Raw genomic sequence first — 20,493 nt, 5'->3', positions numbered from 1 at the left:
ATGACAAGGACCCCAGTATACATGTTTTTTTTAAAAATGGTAAATTTAACTGCAGCCCAAACTGGGTGGAGGGGGACTGATGTGTTTTTTGTCCTGGTATAATATCCATGATGACCCTCGAAAGGATAATTAAGGTTCCTCTAAGTCATCGTCACGCGACCTCCACCACCTTGCTTCGATAATATATTAAAAGGTTTTCCGAGTCATATCATGTTTTCCTTCTCAAAGCGACGTAAACACCAATTGAAATGGAGTGGTTGTGTGTGTTGACCGTGTTATGTACCTCCAAGTTCATATGGACTTAGTGCGGGTGGAAGACTTTGATGACTTCAATTATGCTCTCCATCGTTATATGAATAATTAGCGGAATTAATCAGCTTTGAAAAGCCGTTTGAGTCTGTGATGAAAGGAGTATCCCGTGGAACGCTGGTAGCATTGTTGCTGTCGGCAAGGGCGCTGTTTCTGCAAGGTGCTATGTGACCTGGAAAAAAGTGACATCACGTAGACAGATGACAATTATCATTCACAGGGAGCTGGGAAAGTTAACAACGCTAAGAAGTTTCCATCAGCTTTCTCCATGTCTTTCAGGTTTCAGCCAATTATCCGCTATGTCCTGGAAATGTACAGCTTGGAACCATGCTGTGGATCCTTCCTGGGTAATAATGAGTTCTTATATTTTATTAATCTGTGCATGATATGTGGCTGATACTGATATGGCTGTATAATGTGGACCCAATGAATGAGGTGACCAAACAAATTAGCTCTCCTCCAGAAGGAAGGAAGGTGATATGTAGCTAATACCAATCTCTCGTTGTAATATGGACTTAGTTGAATGAAGCAACCAGTCAAATTAGGTCACCTCAAGAAGAAAGGAATATAATATGTAGCTTATACCAATCCATCTGTGTATTATGAATTCAAGTGAATGGGGGAACTAGGCAAATTAGCTCTCCTCCAGAAGGAAAAAACAAAACATAATATGTGGCTAATACCAGTGTAACTGAAAAATATGGATTCAAATGTTTAGGGTCGTCAAACATATTCGATCTCATCCACAAATAAGGAAGGTAATAAATGGCGAACACCAAATGTAGCTGTGCAATATGGATTCAAATCAAAGGGGTGACCAGGTAAATTAGTTCTCCTTCAGAAGGAAGAAAGATAGTTTACTTTTCCTTTTCCCTGTGAGACTCCCCAAAACAGCTAGATCTTCACAAAGAGAACCAGAGCTTTGATCTTGGCTTTTCGGCATTATCTGGTATGGAATGGAATGGTGCCATTTACCAAAGCCAATCAAGAGATCAGAAAAATAAGGTTGACACGTACAGTTTAGCCCCAACCCTGAGTAGCCTGGCCACTCCCTCTAAACTTCTTTTGGTGACTAGAGATGAGCAAATCGATAAGTAATGAATAAAATTTGAATATCAATTTCAAGAAAATTTTAGATTCTGTCGAATTTGAAGTTTTCAGGATTTGGTTAATATAAAACCAGGAAATTAATGCCTTTTTCTGAGGATCCTGGTCCCCTGCGGTTCTTCTGACATTTCAGCCCACTCCATCACATGAAGGACGATGTACGTCATTGATGACAATAGCCTATATCGATCCTCACGTGTCTGTGTGGACCTTAGCATTAGAGGACAAAGAAAGCTGTAGCTGACGTGTCGTAAGAAGTTTTTTTGAACCCTTTGCTTACCCTCCATTTACTATGCTTTGGCGTCTGGAGAGACACCTTCAAATCAGACCATATTTTTAATTTTATTCAGGTAAAATTTAATCTGCCAAACGAGTGAATCTCCCTGAAACAAATTTCAGGAAATTTGCTCATCACTATTATTGATACGGCGAAGATAATGAGTATTGGCTATCCTGAGTGCCGAAGAGAGATGAGTATAGAAGCTTACTTTTTTTTAAGCCTGTCTTGTGACTCAAAATCCAGAAAAATGTCAGCCATCTGCCAAAAACAAAAATCTAATTTGCCTGAATTCTTGAATTTTGGGAAACTCTGTATAAATTCTATTAATTTAGGATTGATTTGCTCATATGTAGAAAGCAGCCATATTTTCATAAGTCAAATATCAAGGTAAAAGTCCTGCATAATCCTTTTCTTGGTCGTCTCTATTTTAGGTGGAACTGTTATCAACGTCTACGGTAAAGGATTTGGCAGCAACACATTTATTATTTTAGTCCATGTTGGGCAAGAACCGTGTACCGTGTTGAAAGCCTCAGATGAGATTATTACCTGCCAGACACCACCTTACCTCTTTCTTGACCCAAATGAGGAGAACATCACCGTTCCTCTAATTGTTTTCATTGCAAATATGACTAGTAAGAAAGTAATTCCTGATCTCCCTACTACTGGCGATGGGGACCTTACCTTCACTTATCACAGAGTCTTCACACCAACGATCTCCAATCTATCCTGGTTTTTAGAAAATGGAAGCCTCTGGTTGAATCTTACAGGAGCTAATGTGAAATACTCAGTAATATTTTTTGAGAATGCTGAGTCTGAAGTTGAATATAAAGTAACCTATAAGAACTTGCAGAGCTCAAATTTTGCAATTTCCCTCGATCATTTCACTGCTGGAAATTACTGTATAAAGGTGTATCAGGCCAATCTTGGATTTGCTAACATCACATCGGAGAAGATGTTTAAGCTTGAACCTCAAGTGTCCTCCTTATCTCCTCGAGAAGGTCCGTTGTGTGGTGGGATTGTTCTTACTCTTTTTGGATCTTTCTATAAAACCAGCAATGTTTCTGTTTTTGTGAACATCTCAGGAGGTTATCAATGCATTCTTCAGAGTGTTGGTAATGATACAATCACATGTGTCCTCCAAGTCAACGGCAAAGTCAACCTATCGAGCCCTACAAATATTCATGCATCAGTAATTGTCAATGAAATCACTGGATATTGTGAACCAAATTGCACCTTGACTTTGCTTCCTGAACTGACTCCTATAATCGGCAACGTTCTTTCAAGACTGCGAAGAACGAACACTCGTCTTTATATTTCTGGTGAAAGATTAAATAAGAATCTTCATATTGTGGTGGATAGTGCTCAAAGGTGTCGTTTAGTCTTTTGGAATGAAACATTGGTCATATGTCAACTAGATGATAACATTTCTCCTGGGCCTCATACAGTTACTTTCCCATTTGGAGGAGATGGACATTCATGCCTGTCACTAACACCTTACAATTTTTACATAAAACCGCAAGTAACAGAATTTTATCCTCAAGTTTTTGGTGTCAATGGTGGTGGCTTATTGACGATAAAAGGATCAGGACTTCAAGGTTGGAACACCACTCTAGTTTTCATAGGAACCATTCATCCTTGTAAAGTAACAGAAGCTAATAATACTGTAGTCAGATGTATGGTCCCACCAGAAAATGGAACAATGTGTATAACAATACTAGTGGATAATGACAGCTATGTCGGTGGAAGTGTCTATCTTGGAGAACCATATACACCCATGGTCCTTTCTGTCCATAAGAATGGTTGGACGTTGATCTTTGAATTATCAGCGGTTTCATCTATTGATAATGTTGCCCTCACGGTTGGTAATTACAAATGCAACAATGTTACTGGAAATTCTTCATGGGCGCAATGCTCTATCCCTCATCTACCAGCCAGGAATTATGTGATCCAGTGTCTCGATGGCCAAAGAGGTTGGGCGACATCAAATTTTACTGTGGCATTTCCACTTCAGCTCACTTCATTGAGAAATAACATTGGTGAGTAAGTAAAGTCAATTGGGTTCTTTGGGTTTTAATCCGAAGATCCAAAATGCAAAAATAGTATTGTAAATATACACGTCTGATCGACTCTTGTCCGTTACCGATTCACTACTATTCTCAATACTTTTGCCTATTGTTAAATTATTAAGATGACATATTGTCCCTAGTAATGCTATGTAATGCTAGAGGCCAATTGATCAATGATGGTGGATTAATTTAGGACTCATTATCTTGTTTGAGCCTGAGTCCACCAGAGGATGCTGAGAGTGACCATCGATCCCAGAGGAATTCCATTCTAGCATGAGTAAAATATAGAAACGCCTTGCGATTGTTGTCCTGGTCTTTGTGATCATTGCGTTATTATGCTTTTCGAATGATTAAAAAAAAAAAGAATCGCTATCAGAAAATATCAAGACCTTAAACGTCAGAACATTTTAGGAGTGTTTTTGCATCATTTCTTGCAGACTGCATAGAGGATAGGACTTTTCATATTTCTGGGACTGGCTTTTCTCCTGGAAACACTGTGGTGACCATCTGTGGATCTCCATGTGAATTGTCTGGCAACCTCACAACGACCACTGATCTCTACTGCTCCAACTGGAAACTAAACAGTAAGTACACAACGTACTTGCCTATTTCAGTGCCCCACAATGTAGGAAGTGTAATTTCACCCTACACATATGAGCATATGGATTACATCATTTGGCTCCTATGGGACTTTAGAAGAGGAAGCCCAGACTACGGTGGCTTCTTCCCTTACTTTAAAGAGGTATTAAGGGAGGACATATCGTTAGGAACTGGTATGAGTTTTTGTTTAGTGGGTATCTCACTAGAATTGGTGCAAATCGATATGCATGACATGGTCCATCAGCCCCACCAGAAATCTGTGTCCTCTGTATGGGAGCCTTGAGAACTTACCTGATGGCATCACTGGCTCTTCTTTTGATTAGCCGGTCTTGCAGATCATCATAGTGGCGCCATGATGGACCTAATCGTTAGAGAAGCCGCAAATGAAATCAGGGAAGAGTTGGTTCTTACGACTCTTACGACTCCCGTCCAGCGGCCACAGATTAGTGACGTGGCCGATGGACCAAATTCCTACAAACTCTATCTCCAACATCTGTGACTCAGTCCCACCAATTTTTAAGAATGAAGAAACTATCCTTTCGATGAGTGGAGAATATGTTTGTAGGGATCACATCTCCACAGATTCAGCAAAGAAGAGTTTTCGAAATTACGCTCCTCAGGTAAAGAAGTGAGTACACTCCGCTCTGTCTGTTAGAGGGAGGTCAGGGATCACTTTACATGATGTGTTCATATGCCCTAGCCGGTCAGACAGACCCTGGATGACCAAATTGGCTAATTTCTTTAACTCAGACAGGTAGAAACAGTCCATAATGTGTGCAGGTGGCACCAATCTTTGATTCTTGGAAGGTTGAAGATGATCTCACGTCTTGGTTGGTTCAAGTCTGAGAAAAGGATGGGTACGTGGGTCGGGATAGTTTGCATATGGTGGGAAATACTGAGAGAATGATTTTCTCCCATGGGAAAACATAACATCACTTTTTACTGTGTTTGAACAATGAATTACGTGTTTGGGGTGAGCAGCAGGAAATAAACGTCGGCAGCTGCCAAGTACAACACACGTGACACCAGGTTAATTAAAATCGGGTAACGAGGGATTGTGATCAGAGGGTCATAAATATACTGTGTCTATACAGTCATTATATTATAGCACTGTATTCCCACAGGACCCAGACTGAATCCACATTACATGACAAGCGTCATAAAGGAACAGTGCCATAACACGTGTCTGACTTTGTCAGCTGGCACATCTCGTTAATCTATCGTAATGTGCTGTTTAGGGTTTTCGATAGGGCTGCAAATTAATGACCTATATATGTTTAACTCTGGGAGTCATCAATGTACACAAGAGATTAAAATCAATGAATTTAACCCCTGAAGCGCCAGGGATATCAGGATAATGTTCACACATCTAACATACAAAAAAAACCCCTAAATTATAGCATACACATATTATACCCTATTTCCTGCATCTATTTAAAAGTAAACGCATGAAACAAAAAATTTGCCACAATTTGTGGAAAAAAAGATAAAAAAAAGCATAAAAGGAATATGTTTGACTAAAAATGTAGAGCGTATGGCATACAATATCTACTACAAATGAATAGCATGTGCATAGTTTTGTCACAAATGTCTAATATGTCTATGTACAGTGCAGACCAAAAGTTTGGATACACCTCATTTAAAGATTTTTCTGTATTTTCATGACTATAATTGTACATTCACACTGAAGGCATCAAAACTATGAATGTGGAATTATATACTTAACAAAAAAGTGCGAAACAACTGAAATTATGTCTTATATTTTAGGTTCTTCAAAGTAGCCACCTTTTGCTTTGATGACTGCTTTGCACACTCTTGGCATTCTCTTGACAAGCTTCAAGAGGTAGTCACCGTGAATGGTTTTCCCTTCACAGGTGTACCCTGTCAGGTTTAATAAGTGGGATTCCTTGCCTTAGAAATGAGGGTTGGGACCATCAGTTGTGTTGTGCAGAAGTCTGGTGGATACACAGCTGATAGTCCTACTGAATAGACTGTTAGAATTTGTTTTATGGCAAGAAAAAAGCAGCTAAGTAAAGAAAAATGAGTGGCCATCATTACTTTAAGAAATGAAGGTCAGTCAGTCTGAAAAATTGGGAAAACTTTGAAAGTGTCCCCAAGAGCAGTGGCAAAAACTATCAAGCGCTACAAAGCAACTGGCTCACATGAGGAACGCCCCAGGAAAGGAAGACCAAGAGTCACCTCTGCTTCTGAGGATAAGTTTATCTGAGCAGATTAAATGATATCTACCAATCCAATTGATAATGCAGCAAGGTAGTGGTGAACTAATAAAAAATAGCTTTTATTAATAATACTTTAAAATTCCGAATATTGACAAAGACCACAACAAACACTACAAAAACACTCCAAAAACCAAAAAGACCAACACACAGAATCTTGTAAATATCAGTCAACTACAAGATTGCCCAAGTTCAATTCCTCATTTTTGTCTGTCAGACAGTAGACTTGCGCAACCTGAGTTATCGCACAGCAATAGCCTTTGTCACTGTATGGATGCCATATACACAATAACCAATATCAAAAAAGCTGTGAGCAAAAAAGACATCTGTGTAATGTAATGGAACGATCTCACCCGGGTTCGTGTTCATCAGTCTCTGAGACGGCTCCAGTGGTTATTCTGATATTCCGGGGGTGGATAAACAAAGATCCCCATTTACTTCAAAGCCCACCACAAATGATTGCAGATATTAGACCATTTCCCGCATAGCAGCAGCTCAGATTAGAGACCAGATCAATGCCACACAGAGTTCTAGCAGCAGACACATCTCAACAACAACTGTTAAGAGGAGACTTTGTGCAGCAGGCCTTCATGGTAAAATAGCTGCTAGGAAACCACTGCTAAGGACAGGCAACAAGCAGAAGAGACTTGTTTGGGCTAAAGAACACAAGTAATGGACATTAGACCAGTGGAAATCTGTGCTTTGGGCTGATGAGTCCAAATTTGAGATCTTTGGTTCCAACCACCATGTCTTTGTGCGATGCAGAAAAGGTGAACGGATGGACTCTACATGCCTGGTTCCCACCGTGAAGCATGGAGGAGGAGGTGTGATGGTGTGGGGGGGCTTTGCTGGTGACACTGTTGAGGATTTATTCAAAACTGAAGGCATACTGAACCAGCATGGCTACCACAGCATCTTGCAGCGGCATGCTATTCCATCCGGTTTGCGTTTAGTTGGAACATCATTTATTTTTCAACAGGACAATGACCCCAAACACCTCCAGGCTGTGAAAGGGCTATTTGACCAAGAAGGAGAGTGATGGGGTGCTACGCCAGATGACCTGGCCTCCACAGTCACCAGACCTGAACCCAATCGAGATGGTTTGGGGTGAGCTGGACTGCAGAGTGAAGGCAAAAGGGCCAACAAGTGCTAAGCATCTCTGGGAACTCCTTCAAGATTGTTGGAAGACCACACCCGGTGACTACCTCATGAAGCTCATCAAGAGAATGCCAAGAGTGTGCAAAGCAGTCATCAAAGCAAAAGGTGGCTACTTTGAAGAACCTAGAATATAAGACATATTTTCAGTTGTGTCACACTTTTTTGTTAAGTATATAATTCCACATGTGTTAATTCATAGTTTTGATGCCTTCAGTGTGAATGTACAATTTTCATAGTCATGAAAATACAGAAAAATCTTTAAATGAGAAGGTGGGTCCAAACTTTTGGACCGTACTGTACATGCACACATCTTCACATTGTCATCAATGCTGAAGAAACCAAAAATCTTTGAGTTGTAGCTTTGATAGATGTTCTAATTTCGGAAAACAAAATATTTATGTATAAAACTTTTCATGTTCTTACTCCTTTAACAAAAAGTATTTTTATACGTGAAAATCGGAGAACCTTTATCTTGTTTGATTGGTAAGAGAGTGATAATCTGAAGAAAGGTTCCTGTGTAATCCTTCTGGTGTCTGTATAAGGTAGAGATGGCAGTAATGGCCTATAATTGGTATGAGGAGTGATAACATGAAAAAGGTTCCTGTGTAATCCTTCTGGTTTCACTGGTGTCTTTATAAGGAAGAGATGGCAGTAATGGCCTATAATAGGTATGAGGAATGATAACATGAAGAAAGGTTCCTGTGTAATCCTCCTGGTTTCACTGGTGTCTGTATAAGGAAGAGATGTCAGTAATGGCCTATAATAGGTATGAGGAGTGATAACATGAAGAAAGGTTCCTGAGTAATCCTTCTGGTTTCACTGGTGTCTGTATAAGAAAGAGATGTCAGTAATTGTTTGTAATAGGTATGAAGGATGATAACATGAAGAAAGGTTCCTGCTAGTGATGAGCGAATATACTTGCTACTCAAGATTTCTCGAGCCTGCTCAGGGGTCCCCCGAGTATTTTTTAGTGCTCAGAGATTTAGTTTTTCTTGCCGCAGCTGAATGATTTACATCTATTATCCAGCATAAGTACTTGTGGGGGTTGCCTGGTTGCTAGGAAATCCCCACATGTACTTATGTTGGCTAACAGATGTAAATCATTCAGCTGCGGCACGAAAAACTAAATCTCCAAGCACTAAAAAATACTCGGGGGACTCCCGAGCGTGCTCGAGAAATCTCGAGTAACGAGTATATTCACTCATCACTAGTTCCTGCATTATCCACAGATTTCACTGTTGTCTGTATAGGGGAATAGATGACAGTAATAGACTATAATAGGTATGAGGGGTGATAACTAGAAGAAAGGTTCCTGTATTATCCACAGATTTCACTAGTGTCTGTATAGAGGAATAGATGACAGGAATGGCCTATACGAAGTACAAAGGGTGTTAACGAAGGAAGAAAGGTTCCTGTATCACCCCACTCATCCCCCGTTTCACTTGTGTCATTACATTGAAGAGATAACAGTAATGGCCTATAATAGGTATGAGGGGTGATAACATGAAGAAAGGTTCCTGCATAGTTTTCTGGTTTTACTGGTTTCTGTATAGGTAAGAGATGACAGTAATCTACTGTATATACATAATTGTCTAAGGGTCACTTCCGTCTGTCTGTCTGTCCTTCTGTCACGGTTATTCGTTCGCTGATTGGTCTCGGCAGCTGCCTGTCATGGCTTCCGCGACCAGTCAGTGACGGCCACAGTCCGATTAGTCCCTCCCCTATTCCCCTGCACTCACTGCCCGGCGCCCGCTCCGTAATCCCCTCCACTCACCGGTCACACAGGGTTAATGGCAGCGGTAACGGCCCGCTGTGTAACGCACTCCGTTACCGCTGCTATTAACCCTGTGTGTCCCCAACTATTTACTACTAGCTGAAGAGCCCAGTGTTGCCTGGGCATAGTAAATATCTGTGGTTAGTTCTAGCCCCTCACTTCTCTTATTTTCCCATCACGCCTCTCATTTTCCCAATCACATCTTTCTCCCTCACATCTCTCATTTTCTCCCTCACACCTCTCATTTTCTCCCTCACTCCTCTCATTCCCCCCTAACACTTGTCATTTCGACCTCACATCTGTCATTTTCCGATCACTCCACTATTTTCCCTCACTTCTCTCATTTTGCACTCACACCTTTTCATTTTCACCTCACACCTCTCATTTTCACCTCAGTATATACCTGTTTGTCATCTCCCTTATATATAGTATACACCTGTATGTCATCTCCTGTATATAGTATATACCTGATGTGTGTCATCTCCCCTGTATATAGTATATACCTGTATGTCATCTCCTCCTGTATATAGTATATACCTGTATGTCATCTTCTATATATAGCATATACCTGTATGTCATCTCCTCCTGTATATAGTATATACCTGTAGGTCATCTGCTCCTGTATATAGTATATACGTGTGTCATCTCCTCCTGTATATAGTATATACCTGTATGTCATCTCCTCCTGTATATAGTATGTACCTGTATGTCATCTCCTCCTCTATATATATATAGTATATACCTGTGTGTCATTTCCCATGTATATAGTATATACCTGTGTGTCATCTCCCCGTATATAGTATATACCTGTGTGACATCGCCTCCTGTATTAGACCTCATTCACACGTTATTTGGTCAGTATTTTTACCTCAGTATTTGTAAGCTAAATTGGCAGCCTGATAAAGCCCCAGCCAACAGGAAGCCCTCCCCCTGGCAGTATATATTAGCTCACACATACACATAATAGACAGGTCATGTGACTGACAGCTGCCGTATTTCCTATATGGTACATTTGTTGCTCTTGTAGTTTGTCTGCTTATATTAATCAGATTTTTATTTTTGAAGGATAATACCAGACTTGTGTGTGTTTTAGGGCGAGTTTCGTTTGTGAAGTTGTGTGTGTTGAGTTGCATGTGGCGACATGCATGTAGCGACTTTTGTGAGATGAGTTTTGTGTGGCAACATGCGTGTAGCAACTTTTTGTGTGTCGAGTTGCATGTGACAGGCTAGTGTAGCAAGTTGTGTGCAGCAAGTTTTGCGCATGGCGAGTTTTGCGCGTGGCGAGTTTTATGTGTGGTGCCATTTGAGTATGTGCAAGTTTTGTGTGAGGCAACTTTTGCATGTGTTGCAACTTCTGTGCATGTGGCAATTTTTGCGCGTGTGCAAGTTTTGCGTGTGGCGAGTTTTCCATGAGGTGAGTTTTGCACTTGTGGCGAGTTTTGTGTGAGCCTAGTTTTTGCATGTGGCGAGTTTTGCGCGTGGCAAGTTTTGAGCGGCGACTTTTGTGTTTCGACTTTTATGTGGCGAGGTTGGTGTATGTATGGTGAAATGTGTGCTGAGGGTGGTATATGTGCTGCCAAAAAGGAAACAGAGAAGCACATTGCTAAGGAGAGTAAAACTAATCCCAAACTGTTCTTCAACTATATCAATAGTAAAAGAATAAAAACTGAAAATGTAGGCCCCTTAAAAAATAGTGAGGAAAGAATGGTTGTAGATGACGAGGAAAAAGCTAACATATTAAACACCTTCTTCTCCACGGTATTCACGGTGGAAAATGAAATGCTAGGTGAAATCCCAAGAAACAATGAAAACCCTATATTAAGGGTCACCAATCTAACCCAAGAAGAGGTGCGAAACCGGCTAAATAAGATTAAAATAGATAAATCTCCGGGTCCGGATGGCATACACCCACGAGTACTAAGAGAACTAAGTAATGTAATAGATAAACCATTATTTCTTATTTTTAGTGACTCTATAGCGACAGGGTCTGTTCCGCAGGACTGGCGCATAGCAAATGTGGTGCCAATATTCAAAAAGGGCTCTAAAAGTGAACCTGGAAATTATAGGCCAGTAAGTCTAACCTCTATTGTTGGTAAAATATTTGAAGGGTTTCTGAGGGATGTTATTCTGGATTATCTCAATGAGAATAACTGTTTAACTCCATATCAGCATGGGTTTATGAGAAATCGCTCCTGTCAAACCAATCTAATCAGTTTTTATGAAGATGTAAGCTATAGGCTGGACCACGGTGAGTCATTGGACGTGGTATATCTCGATTTTTCCAAAGCGTTTGATACCGTGCCGCACAAGAGGTTGGTACACAAAATGAGAATGCTTGGTCTGGGGGAAAATGTGTGTAAATGGGTTAGTAACTGGCTTAGTGATAGAAAGCAGAGGGTGGTTATAAATGGTATAGTCTCTAACTGGGTCGCTGTGACCAGTGGGGTACCGCAGGGGTCAGTATTGGGACCTGTTCTCTTCAACATATTCATTAATGATCTGGTAGAAGGTTTACACAGTAAAATATCGATATTTGCAGATGATACAAAACTATGTAAAGCAGTTAATACAAGAGAAGATAGTATTCTGCTACAGATGGATCTGGATAAGTTGGAAACTTGGGCTGAAAGGTGGCAGATGAGGTTTAACAATGATAAATGTAAGGTTATACACATGGGAAGAGGGAATCAATATCACCATTACACACTGAACGGGAAACCACTGGGTAAATCTGACAGGGAGAAGGACTTGGGGATCCTAGTTAATGATAAACTTACCTGGAGCAGCCAGTGCCAGGCAGCAGCTGCCAAGGCAAACAGGATCATGGGGTGCATTAAAAGAGGTCTGGATACGCATGATGAGAGCATTATACTGCCTCTGTACAAATCCCTAGTTAGACCGCACATGGAGTACTGTGTCCAGTTTTGGGCACCGGTGCTCAGGAAGGATATAATGGAACTAGAGAGAGTACAAAGGAGGGCAACAAAATTAATAAAGGGGATGGGAGAACTACAATACCCAGATAGATTAGCGAAATTAGGATTATTTAGTCTAGAAAAAAGACGACTGAGGGGCGATCTAATAACCATGTATAAGTATATAAGGGGACAATACAAATATCTCGCTGAGGATCTGTTTATACCAAGGAAGGTGACGGGCACAAGGGGGCATTCTTTGCGTCTGGAGGAGAGAAGGTTTTTCCACCAACATAGAAGAGGATTCTTTACTGTTAGGGCAGTGAGAATCTGGAATTGCTTGCCTGAGGAGGTGGTGATGGCGAACTCAGTCGAGGGGTTCAAGAGAGGCCTGGATGTCTTCCTGGAGCAGAACAATATTGTATCATACAATTATTAGGTTCTGTAGAAGGACGTAGATCTGGGGATTTATTATGATGGAATATAGGCTGAACTGGATGGACAAATGTCTTTTTTCGGCCTTACTAACTATGTTACTATGTTACTATGTTACTATGTGTTCAAGCACGTGGTAGTGTGTGGCGCATTTTGTGTGTGTGTTCATATCCCCGTGTGTGGTGAGTATCCCATGTCGGGGCCCCACCTTAGCAACTGTACGGTATATACTCTTTGGCGCCATCGCTCTCACTCTTTAAGTCCCCCTTGTTCACATCTGGCAGCTGTCAATTTGCCTCCAACACTTTTCCTTTCACTTTTCCCCATTATGTAGATAGGGGCAAAATTGTTTGGTGAATTGGAAAGCGCGGGGTTAAAATTTCACCTCACAATATAGCCTATGACGCTCTCGGGGTCCAGACGTGTGACTGTGCAAAATTTTGTGGCTGTAGCTGCGACGGTGCAGATGCCAATCCCGGACATGTACACACACACACATACACACATTCAGCTTTATATATTATATTGATGCTGGGCAATATACTACGTCGCTGGGCAATATACGTGACTGGGCAATATACTATGTCACTGGCCAATATACTACGTCGCTGGGCAATATACTACGTGGGCTGGGCAATATACTACGTGACTGGGCAATATACTACGTAACTGGGCAATATACTCCGTGACTGGGCAATATACTACGTGACTGGGCAATATACTACGTGGGCTGGGCAATATACTACGTGACTGGGCAATATACTACGTGACTGGGCAATATACTACGTGACTGGGCAATATACTACGTGGCTGGGCAATATACTATGTGACTGGGCAATATACTATGTGGCTGGGCAATATACTACGTGACTGGGCAATATACTACGTGGCTGGGCAATATACTACGTGACTGGGCAATATACTACGTGACTGGGCAATATACTACGTCACTAGGCAATATACTACGTGGCCGGGCAATATACTACGTGTCTGGGCAATATACTACGTGACTGGGCAATATACTACATCACTAGGCAATATACTACGTGGCCGGGTAATATACTACGTGTCTGGGCAATATACTACGTGACTGGGCAATATACTACGTCACTAGGCAATATACTACGTGGCCGGGCAATATACTACGTGTCTGGGCAATATACTACGTGACTGGGCAATATACTACATCACTAGGCAATATACTACGTGGCCGGGCAATATACTACGTGTCTGGGCAATATACTACGTGACTGGGCAATATACTACATCACTAGGCAATATACTACGTGGCCGGGCAATATACTACGTGGCTGGGCAATATACTACATGGCTGAGCAATATACTACGTGGCTGTGCAATATACTACGTGGCTGGGCAATATACTACGTGACTGGGCAATATACTACATGGCTGAGCAAGATACTACGTGGCTGGGCAATATACTACGTGGCTGGGCAATATACTACGTGGCTGGGCAATATACTACGTGACTGGACAATATACTACGTGGACATGCATATTCTAGAATACCCGATGCGTTAGAATCGGGCCACCATCTAGTGATCTATAATAGGTATGAGATGTAACAATTTGAATAAAAAGTTCCTGTATCATCCCCCTGGTTTCACTGGTGTCGTATAAGGCAAAAGATGACAGTATTGGCCTATAGCAGGTATGAGGGGTGATCATGTAAGGAGATGGATATACTGCCCACATTTTCCCTTGAAGACACGTGCATCGTTGCAAATGTAGTTTGATGTGTAATATGTATGGTGACATGCGTTATAGTGATAGCTCGACAGTAAGCAGAGCTAAGGTTAATGTTTGGGACTAACCCAAAGTGGGAGGTGGCTGAGGTGAAGGGACAGAGACAGTATCCTGTCAGGAAGTTAGATAGGGCTCAGTGTGCAACCAAAGCAGACCTAACGTAGGTCTAACGTAGAGCCGCGTGATCTGGAGTAGAGGAAGAAAAAGTGACAGAAGGACAGTGATAGGTCCTGGGATTAACATTGCGGGCCCGATTTTATAACTCAGATAGGTAACGGACCGGGATGTAACAGAGAACTTGTGGCGAAGAGAGTTCCCCAGGCGGGAGTTCCAAGGCGTCAGTAGCAGAAAAGCTAAGGATCAACCATATTGACAAACTAGTTCCCTTAAGAGGAAAGAAGATGCGGAATCACGGGTTGAAAGTAGAACTCTCACTAGTTGGACTGTAGCACTGATCTGGGTTGTGGTGAAGGAAGGTGAAACAGGGGAGACAGAGACCAAGTGCGCTAAGAGAAAGGAATCAAGACTGTGTGTGAAAATGCTCCATATTGTGAAGGAAACGTTCTATCATACATAATCCCACCAAGTTATTGTTCAGTAAAAAGTTTATTTTTGACTGATAGTCTCCCTCATTAAACTGCTCAACATAAGTCCATACATCCAGCCAGGAGCCTGACTTTCACGTAACGTGCCAGAGAGTAAGAGACGAGTTCGTTGACCATGGTTACTGCCCCAAGCCACGTTACACTTAGCCTAGTCGGCGGGATCGAATCGTGCAGCCGAAAGAGCAAACTGAAACGTGGAAGACTCGAGTTGCATGGGAAATAGTGACTGCTATGTGATCTACGATGGCGCCGAGCATGAGCTTTGAGATGGCAGTTAACGGCGCAGTAGAAGAGGAAGGTCCCACCCATCTTGGGCGTAGAAGGTACGAAACGGCGGGAAGAGCCATCCAGCTCTCTAGACGGTATGCCTACTGAGGAGAGAGTTGTAGTTGGAAATGCCAGCTCACAGCGGGGAGTGCCTGCCTTAGAAAAGTAAAGTGGAAGGAAAAGGCCTGTCCAGTGAGGTGTGGTCCAGGAAAACGGATGAAGGAGTTGAGGAAAATCGGACAGTGAGCTGAAAAAAACACCACCCAGCGAAAGATGGAGTAGTGAAGTAGGACGCCAAGTGATAAGAAGGGCAATGCCATTAGTCTGCTGGGAGTTAAGGAGTGAGCAGTGCTACGTGATGGCAGAATGGGATGGCAAGGAGGCGGCATTACACTTGACAAGCCGTCCGTTGAGAAAATAGGACGCGGTCAGTTGCGGTAGCTAATGGCGCTGAAGGAGGAAGAGATACGGTCAGTTGGCCTGGTGAGGAAGGTCACCGGGTATCGTGAAAGAGAGCAAGAAACAAGGCACGAGCTGGAGTTTGAATCTGACCTTGGCCTTGTTCAAGGCTTGCTTAAGGGCTAAAAGTTGAAGGCCTTTCAGGCCCGTGGCCAGTGGGTTACCTACTGACCCCAAGGAAAGCCCCCACCCCTGAGCGGGCACCCCCTACGACCACTATGTCCCTGTCCTAAGGACTGATGGGGGGACAATGGCCTGTACCATTGATGCAAAAGAGATACCTCTTAAGGAATGGACTTTGTTGTGTCCAAATCAACCTGAAGGACAGGAAACAAAAGGTCTCGGATGGTCTCGATTCCAGGGTCCTAGACTAGTAGGACCAGGTCTGTGCCCCGCGCCACGTTACAATGTCCTGAAGAAAGTTTCCTGTATCATTCCCTGGTTTCACTGGTGTTTGTACAGAGGAAGACATGACAGTCATGGCCTGACTATAGTATGTACAAGGGGTGATAACATGAAGAAATGTTCCTGTATTCTACCTCTGCTTTCACTGGTGACTTTACAAGAGAAAATAACAACAAGCCTGTCATTTTCAAGAGGTGTGATCACACAAAGAAAAGTTCCTGCATCCCACTTTTAAAATTATTTTAGATTAAAATTAGATCTGAAGCAAAGTAGTTTAAAAAAATATATTCTTAAAAGGTGGAATCATTTTATGCCGCCATTTAAATTTTTGGCAAAGGAAATAGCTGTCTGTTACTACAGTCAGGCATATGAGCTCTCGTGGATAATTTGTCAGACACCCGATCACCTTAGAAAGTAATCCTTGCTTTCCTCTCAAGTGGATTAGGGAAGAATATTCAGATAACAGAAGTACTTTGCTGTAGTTGTACTTTGCGAAGGCTCAATTACAGCACTTTCCACTAGGTGACAGTATAGGAACGTCTTTATTTTCGCTCCGATTCTGTACACTGTAACTTTAAGAAACAAAAAAATAAAATAAAATACAAAAATAATCCTCTTTTCTATAAATTTTTGCAAATGACTATTTTTGATGATATGACGAGTGTGCTTATCCGTACTGGCAGCAGACGCATCATGACGATTATCCCTATCAGCTGATGGTGCTGGCATTGCCACTGTGCCCATGCACCTGGGAGCAGGCACCGGCTTTAGTTCACAGCCGTGTCCCTTTTTTAAGGACATATCTGAAGAACCTTTTGATCTCTGCTGTGTAATTACAGCATCCAAAGAATGTACATCGCATCATTAATAGGAAAAGATTGAAAGTCACATAAAAAGAAATCCAACAAAAACGCACATAAAAAAATAAAAATAAAATAAAATCTAGGTATAGTTTACAAAATATAGGCTCCAAAACATTAAAAATTATGGATTTTTTTTTTATAAAGCAGTAAATTTTGAGCTTGTATGATTGTTAGAACTAAGTAAAACGTAATAAAAGTAAAAAGTGGTAAAACAAAATATATAAAAAAAATAACAATTTTTTTCAGAATAAAAACGTAAAAATTAAATAAAATAGTTATGTACTTTTTTGTTAAATCATAACAAATACATAAACTAAAACTCACCCACAAAAAAACACCTATAGGTAGACAGAAGAAAAAGGCTAAACAAGTTATAGAATGCCAAGGTAAAATATACATAGACATAAATAGAAGAAAGCAAACAATGTATAAAAAAAATAAAAACAAATGTCCGCGTTCTTGAAAACCAAAAAAATTGGATAGTTAAATAGTAATGTAATAATAAGTAACAGATAATTTTAGATGGCTACCAAATAGCGTAAATGAACCAAAAGCTGAAATGTCTACACTTCTGTACGCGGACATCAACAGTAAGTGGAGAGATCTACAATTATGTGATTGTTTTATTTACCCGGCTGGTACCACTTTGTGTTTTATAAGCTCCTTTTCTCGGTTTTTATTCCTTTACAGCAAGCAAATATTTTAAGTGTTGGAATGATGATTTGAATTGTGCAGATAAGCCCCCCTGCACTGCTCTAGCGGTGCCTGCCCAGTTGAGAAAATAAAAGCACCCCAGCAAGGTCTAACCCAAAATGGCCAAACTCCTTTATTTATAGGAAAATCAATTAGGAGAGTCCTAAACAGCCAGGGGGGTGGGGGGGGTGGGGAGGGGTTGATGCGCACAAGTCCTATCACTACCACCAATTGTCAAGGATAACAGTCAATGCTACCACCAATATGTCCCGAAGAATAGCTGGGGGAGTCACAATGATCCCATCAATGTTACAACTTTGTCACATACGAGATCGAGGAGATCACGCAGATCCACCCGCTGTCGCCAGTTTGTCAGGTTGAGAAACCAAAAAACACCAAGCGCACAACTAATAAATTGTATAAAATAGGTGTCAGCCGGGGTGCAAAAAGTGGCCAATATACAACCAGAAAAAAAGAGAAAAAGGAGCCACTATATATATATGCACACCACGGACATATGAAACAACAATAACTCATATAAAGTAACAAGAATTTTATTGGCAAACCACACAAAGAAAATTTAAAACATAATTAAAAACAATGCATATATATATGCATTGTTTTTAATTATGTTTTAAATTTTCTTTGTGTGGTTTGCCAATAAAATTCTTGTTACTTTATATGAGTTATTGTTGTTTCATATGCCAGTTTGTCAGGGAACACAATTCCACGCTGACTCCAATCGCCAGGACAATTACGAAATTGACTGACGAGTGATAGATAAGGCAGCGGCCGCTTCCATCACTAGGCCGGCTATTGGGGAACTAACAGTGATGGTATGGTATGATTACAATGCATGTGCAGCGCCCCAGAGTCCTGGTCGTTGCAGTAATATCGTTCTTCCACCAGGGGGAGCGATGTTATGTCTGATGGCACCAAAGGAGTTCACCCTGCCAGGTATCACAGCCACACACACACTTCACATGCCGGCCACCAGGGGGAGCAAAAGGTTCTATCTATTAGGCCACTCCTCACACTTGGGTAAAACTGGGGGTTGGTTAGGAAGTGAGGAAGAAGCTGACTGGAGGGAGAAGGAGATAGTCAGTTGGAGTTGGAGCCAGGAGGGGAGGAGAGGAGCAGACTGGGCTCGGCCCAGGAAAGGGAAAGAAGGACACGGAGCTGTGCCTGCAACCCATGCGGCAGCCTCCTAAGGAAGGACACAGAAGGAAGTGTGCCGTAGTGAGTGAGCACAGAAGTCATAGCAACAGGAGTAAAACATCAGTGGGAGACGAGCTAGAAGCAGGCTGCCTCCCACTGAGCGCAGATCCGGTGGCTGGAACACCGAGGGAGTAGTAGATTCTATGCTTTACTTCAGAGACCGGCAGGGCAGTCGATTCCAAGTTGGCTGTCCGACCTAAGAACCTAAGCAGACAAGGTGGCAACGCGGAGGAGGGGCGATGCTAGGGTCCCTATAAAATAGCCTCAGGCCACCACCGTCATACGGGTTTGTCCTATCCATCTGGGGGACAGAGAGAGAGAGAGAGAACTAACAAGAGTGAGGACCTTATGGTAGCTAATGCAAGTAAGGACCTACTACGTTACTGTGCGCAAGGGGAAGGCTACTGATTTCCACCTGGATAAGGGGACTCTGGAATTGCCATCAGACTCTGCCTACCCTGTCATCCGGCACCCTGGGCTGTGGATGCTGAAGCCTTCAGTAAAGGTAAAGAGACTGCACCCATTGTGTCCTCGTTATTCACCGCGCCTTGCACCATCCACCAACCACATCTACACTTCTGGGAAGCCCTGGGGACATACTTCACCTGTGGGAAGGTATACCATCTAGCTGCCATTCCATCACCCCAGCGGACCCCTAAGCAGCGTTGGTCACCCTGACCGAATACCACAGGTGGTGTTACGAACACTACTGTTATCTACAAACTCTACCCTTTTATTGGGCGCCCCTCATAGGACCACGGTCTGGGTCGGGCCACCGTGACATCCCCGCCGAGGGAACTGAAGGACCCGGTACAGAGTACCCCATTGCCCTTACGTGGGGGCGATCCACATGGAATATATATACCCCAGTACGGTCACTACCAGCTCTGCAATAACAAAAAAGAGACCATTACTAACTGCCACTAGCAATCATTTTTACAGGACACCATTACAGTTAGTGTATGGTTTCAGGGGTGCGGTTTACAGGGCAAGAGGAACAGAGCTATGACATTTTATATGTTTAATCCAGAATGGTAGGCAGTGTGTATAAAAATATACAAAGATGTTACAAATTCCATTCCAGAAATGGCAGACACCCTAATTATTCTTTTTATTAGATCAAGATTACACTCTCATAACTTCCCTTGGTGAACAGATATGGAGGCTGGTTGTGGGATGTGCTTGGTCTGTTAGAATTTTATGAGATCCCTAACTTTTGAGATATTTTCACCCCTGGAGGTCCCAAATGGAAGATATTGTCATCATGTTTCTTATTCTTATCGCAATTTTATCTGTCTATAAAGATGAAACATGGCATGGATAGCACTATCCATC

General features: G+C 42.0%; 1 protein-coding gene across 1 annotated transcript in view; it reads left to right on the top strand.

The window, feature by feature from the left end:
• Positions 1 to 20,493, top strand: part of PKHD1 (PKHD1 ciliary IPT domain containing fibrocystin/polyductin) — a 918,515-nt gene that overhangs the window by 90,197 nt on the left and 807,825 nt on the right. Inside the window, exons 30-32 of the mRNA XM_069726855.1 lie at positions 589 to 656; positions 2,128 to 3,732; positions 4,200 to 4,346. Of these exons, the coding sequence (XP_069582956.1) occupies positions 589 to 656; positions 2,128 to 3,732; positions 4,200 to 4,346 (1,820 nt within the window). The remainder of the gene's footprint in view (positions 1 to 588; positions 657 to 2,127; positions 3,733 to 4,199; positions 4,347 to 20,493) is intronic.

This window comes from Ranitomeya imitator, chromosome 5 (genome assembly GCF_032444005.1).
Source record: "Ranitomeya imitator isolate aRanImi1 chromosome 5, aRanImi1.pri, whole genome shotgun sequence".
NCBI lineage: Eukaryota > Metazoa > Chordata > Amphibia > Anura > Dendrobatidae > Ranitomeya > Ranitomeya imitator.
This window is presented reverse-complemented; position numbering and strand designations above follow the sequence as displayed.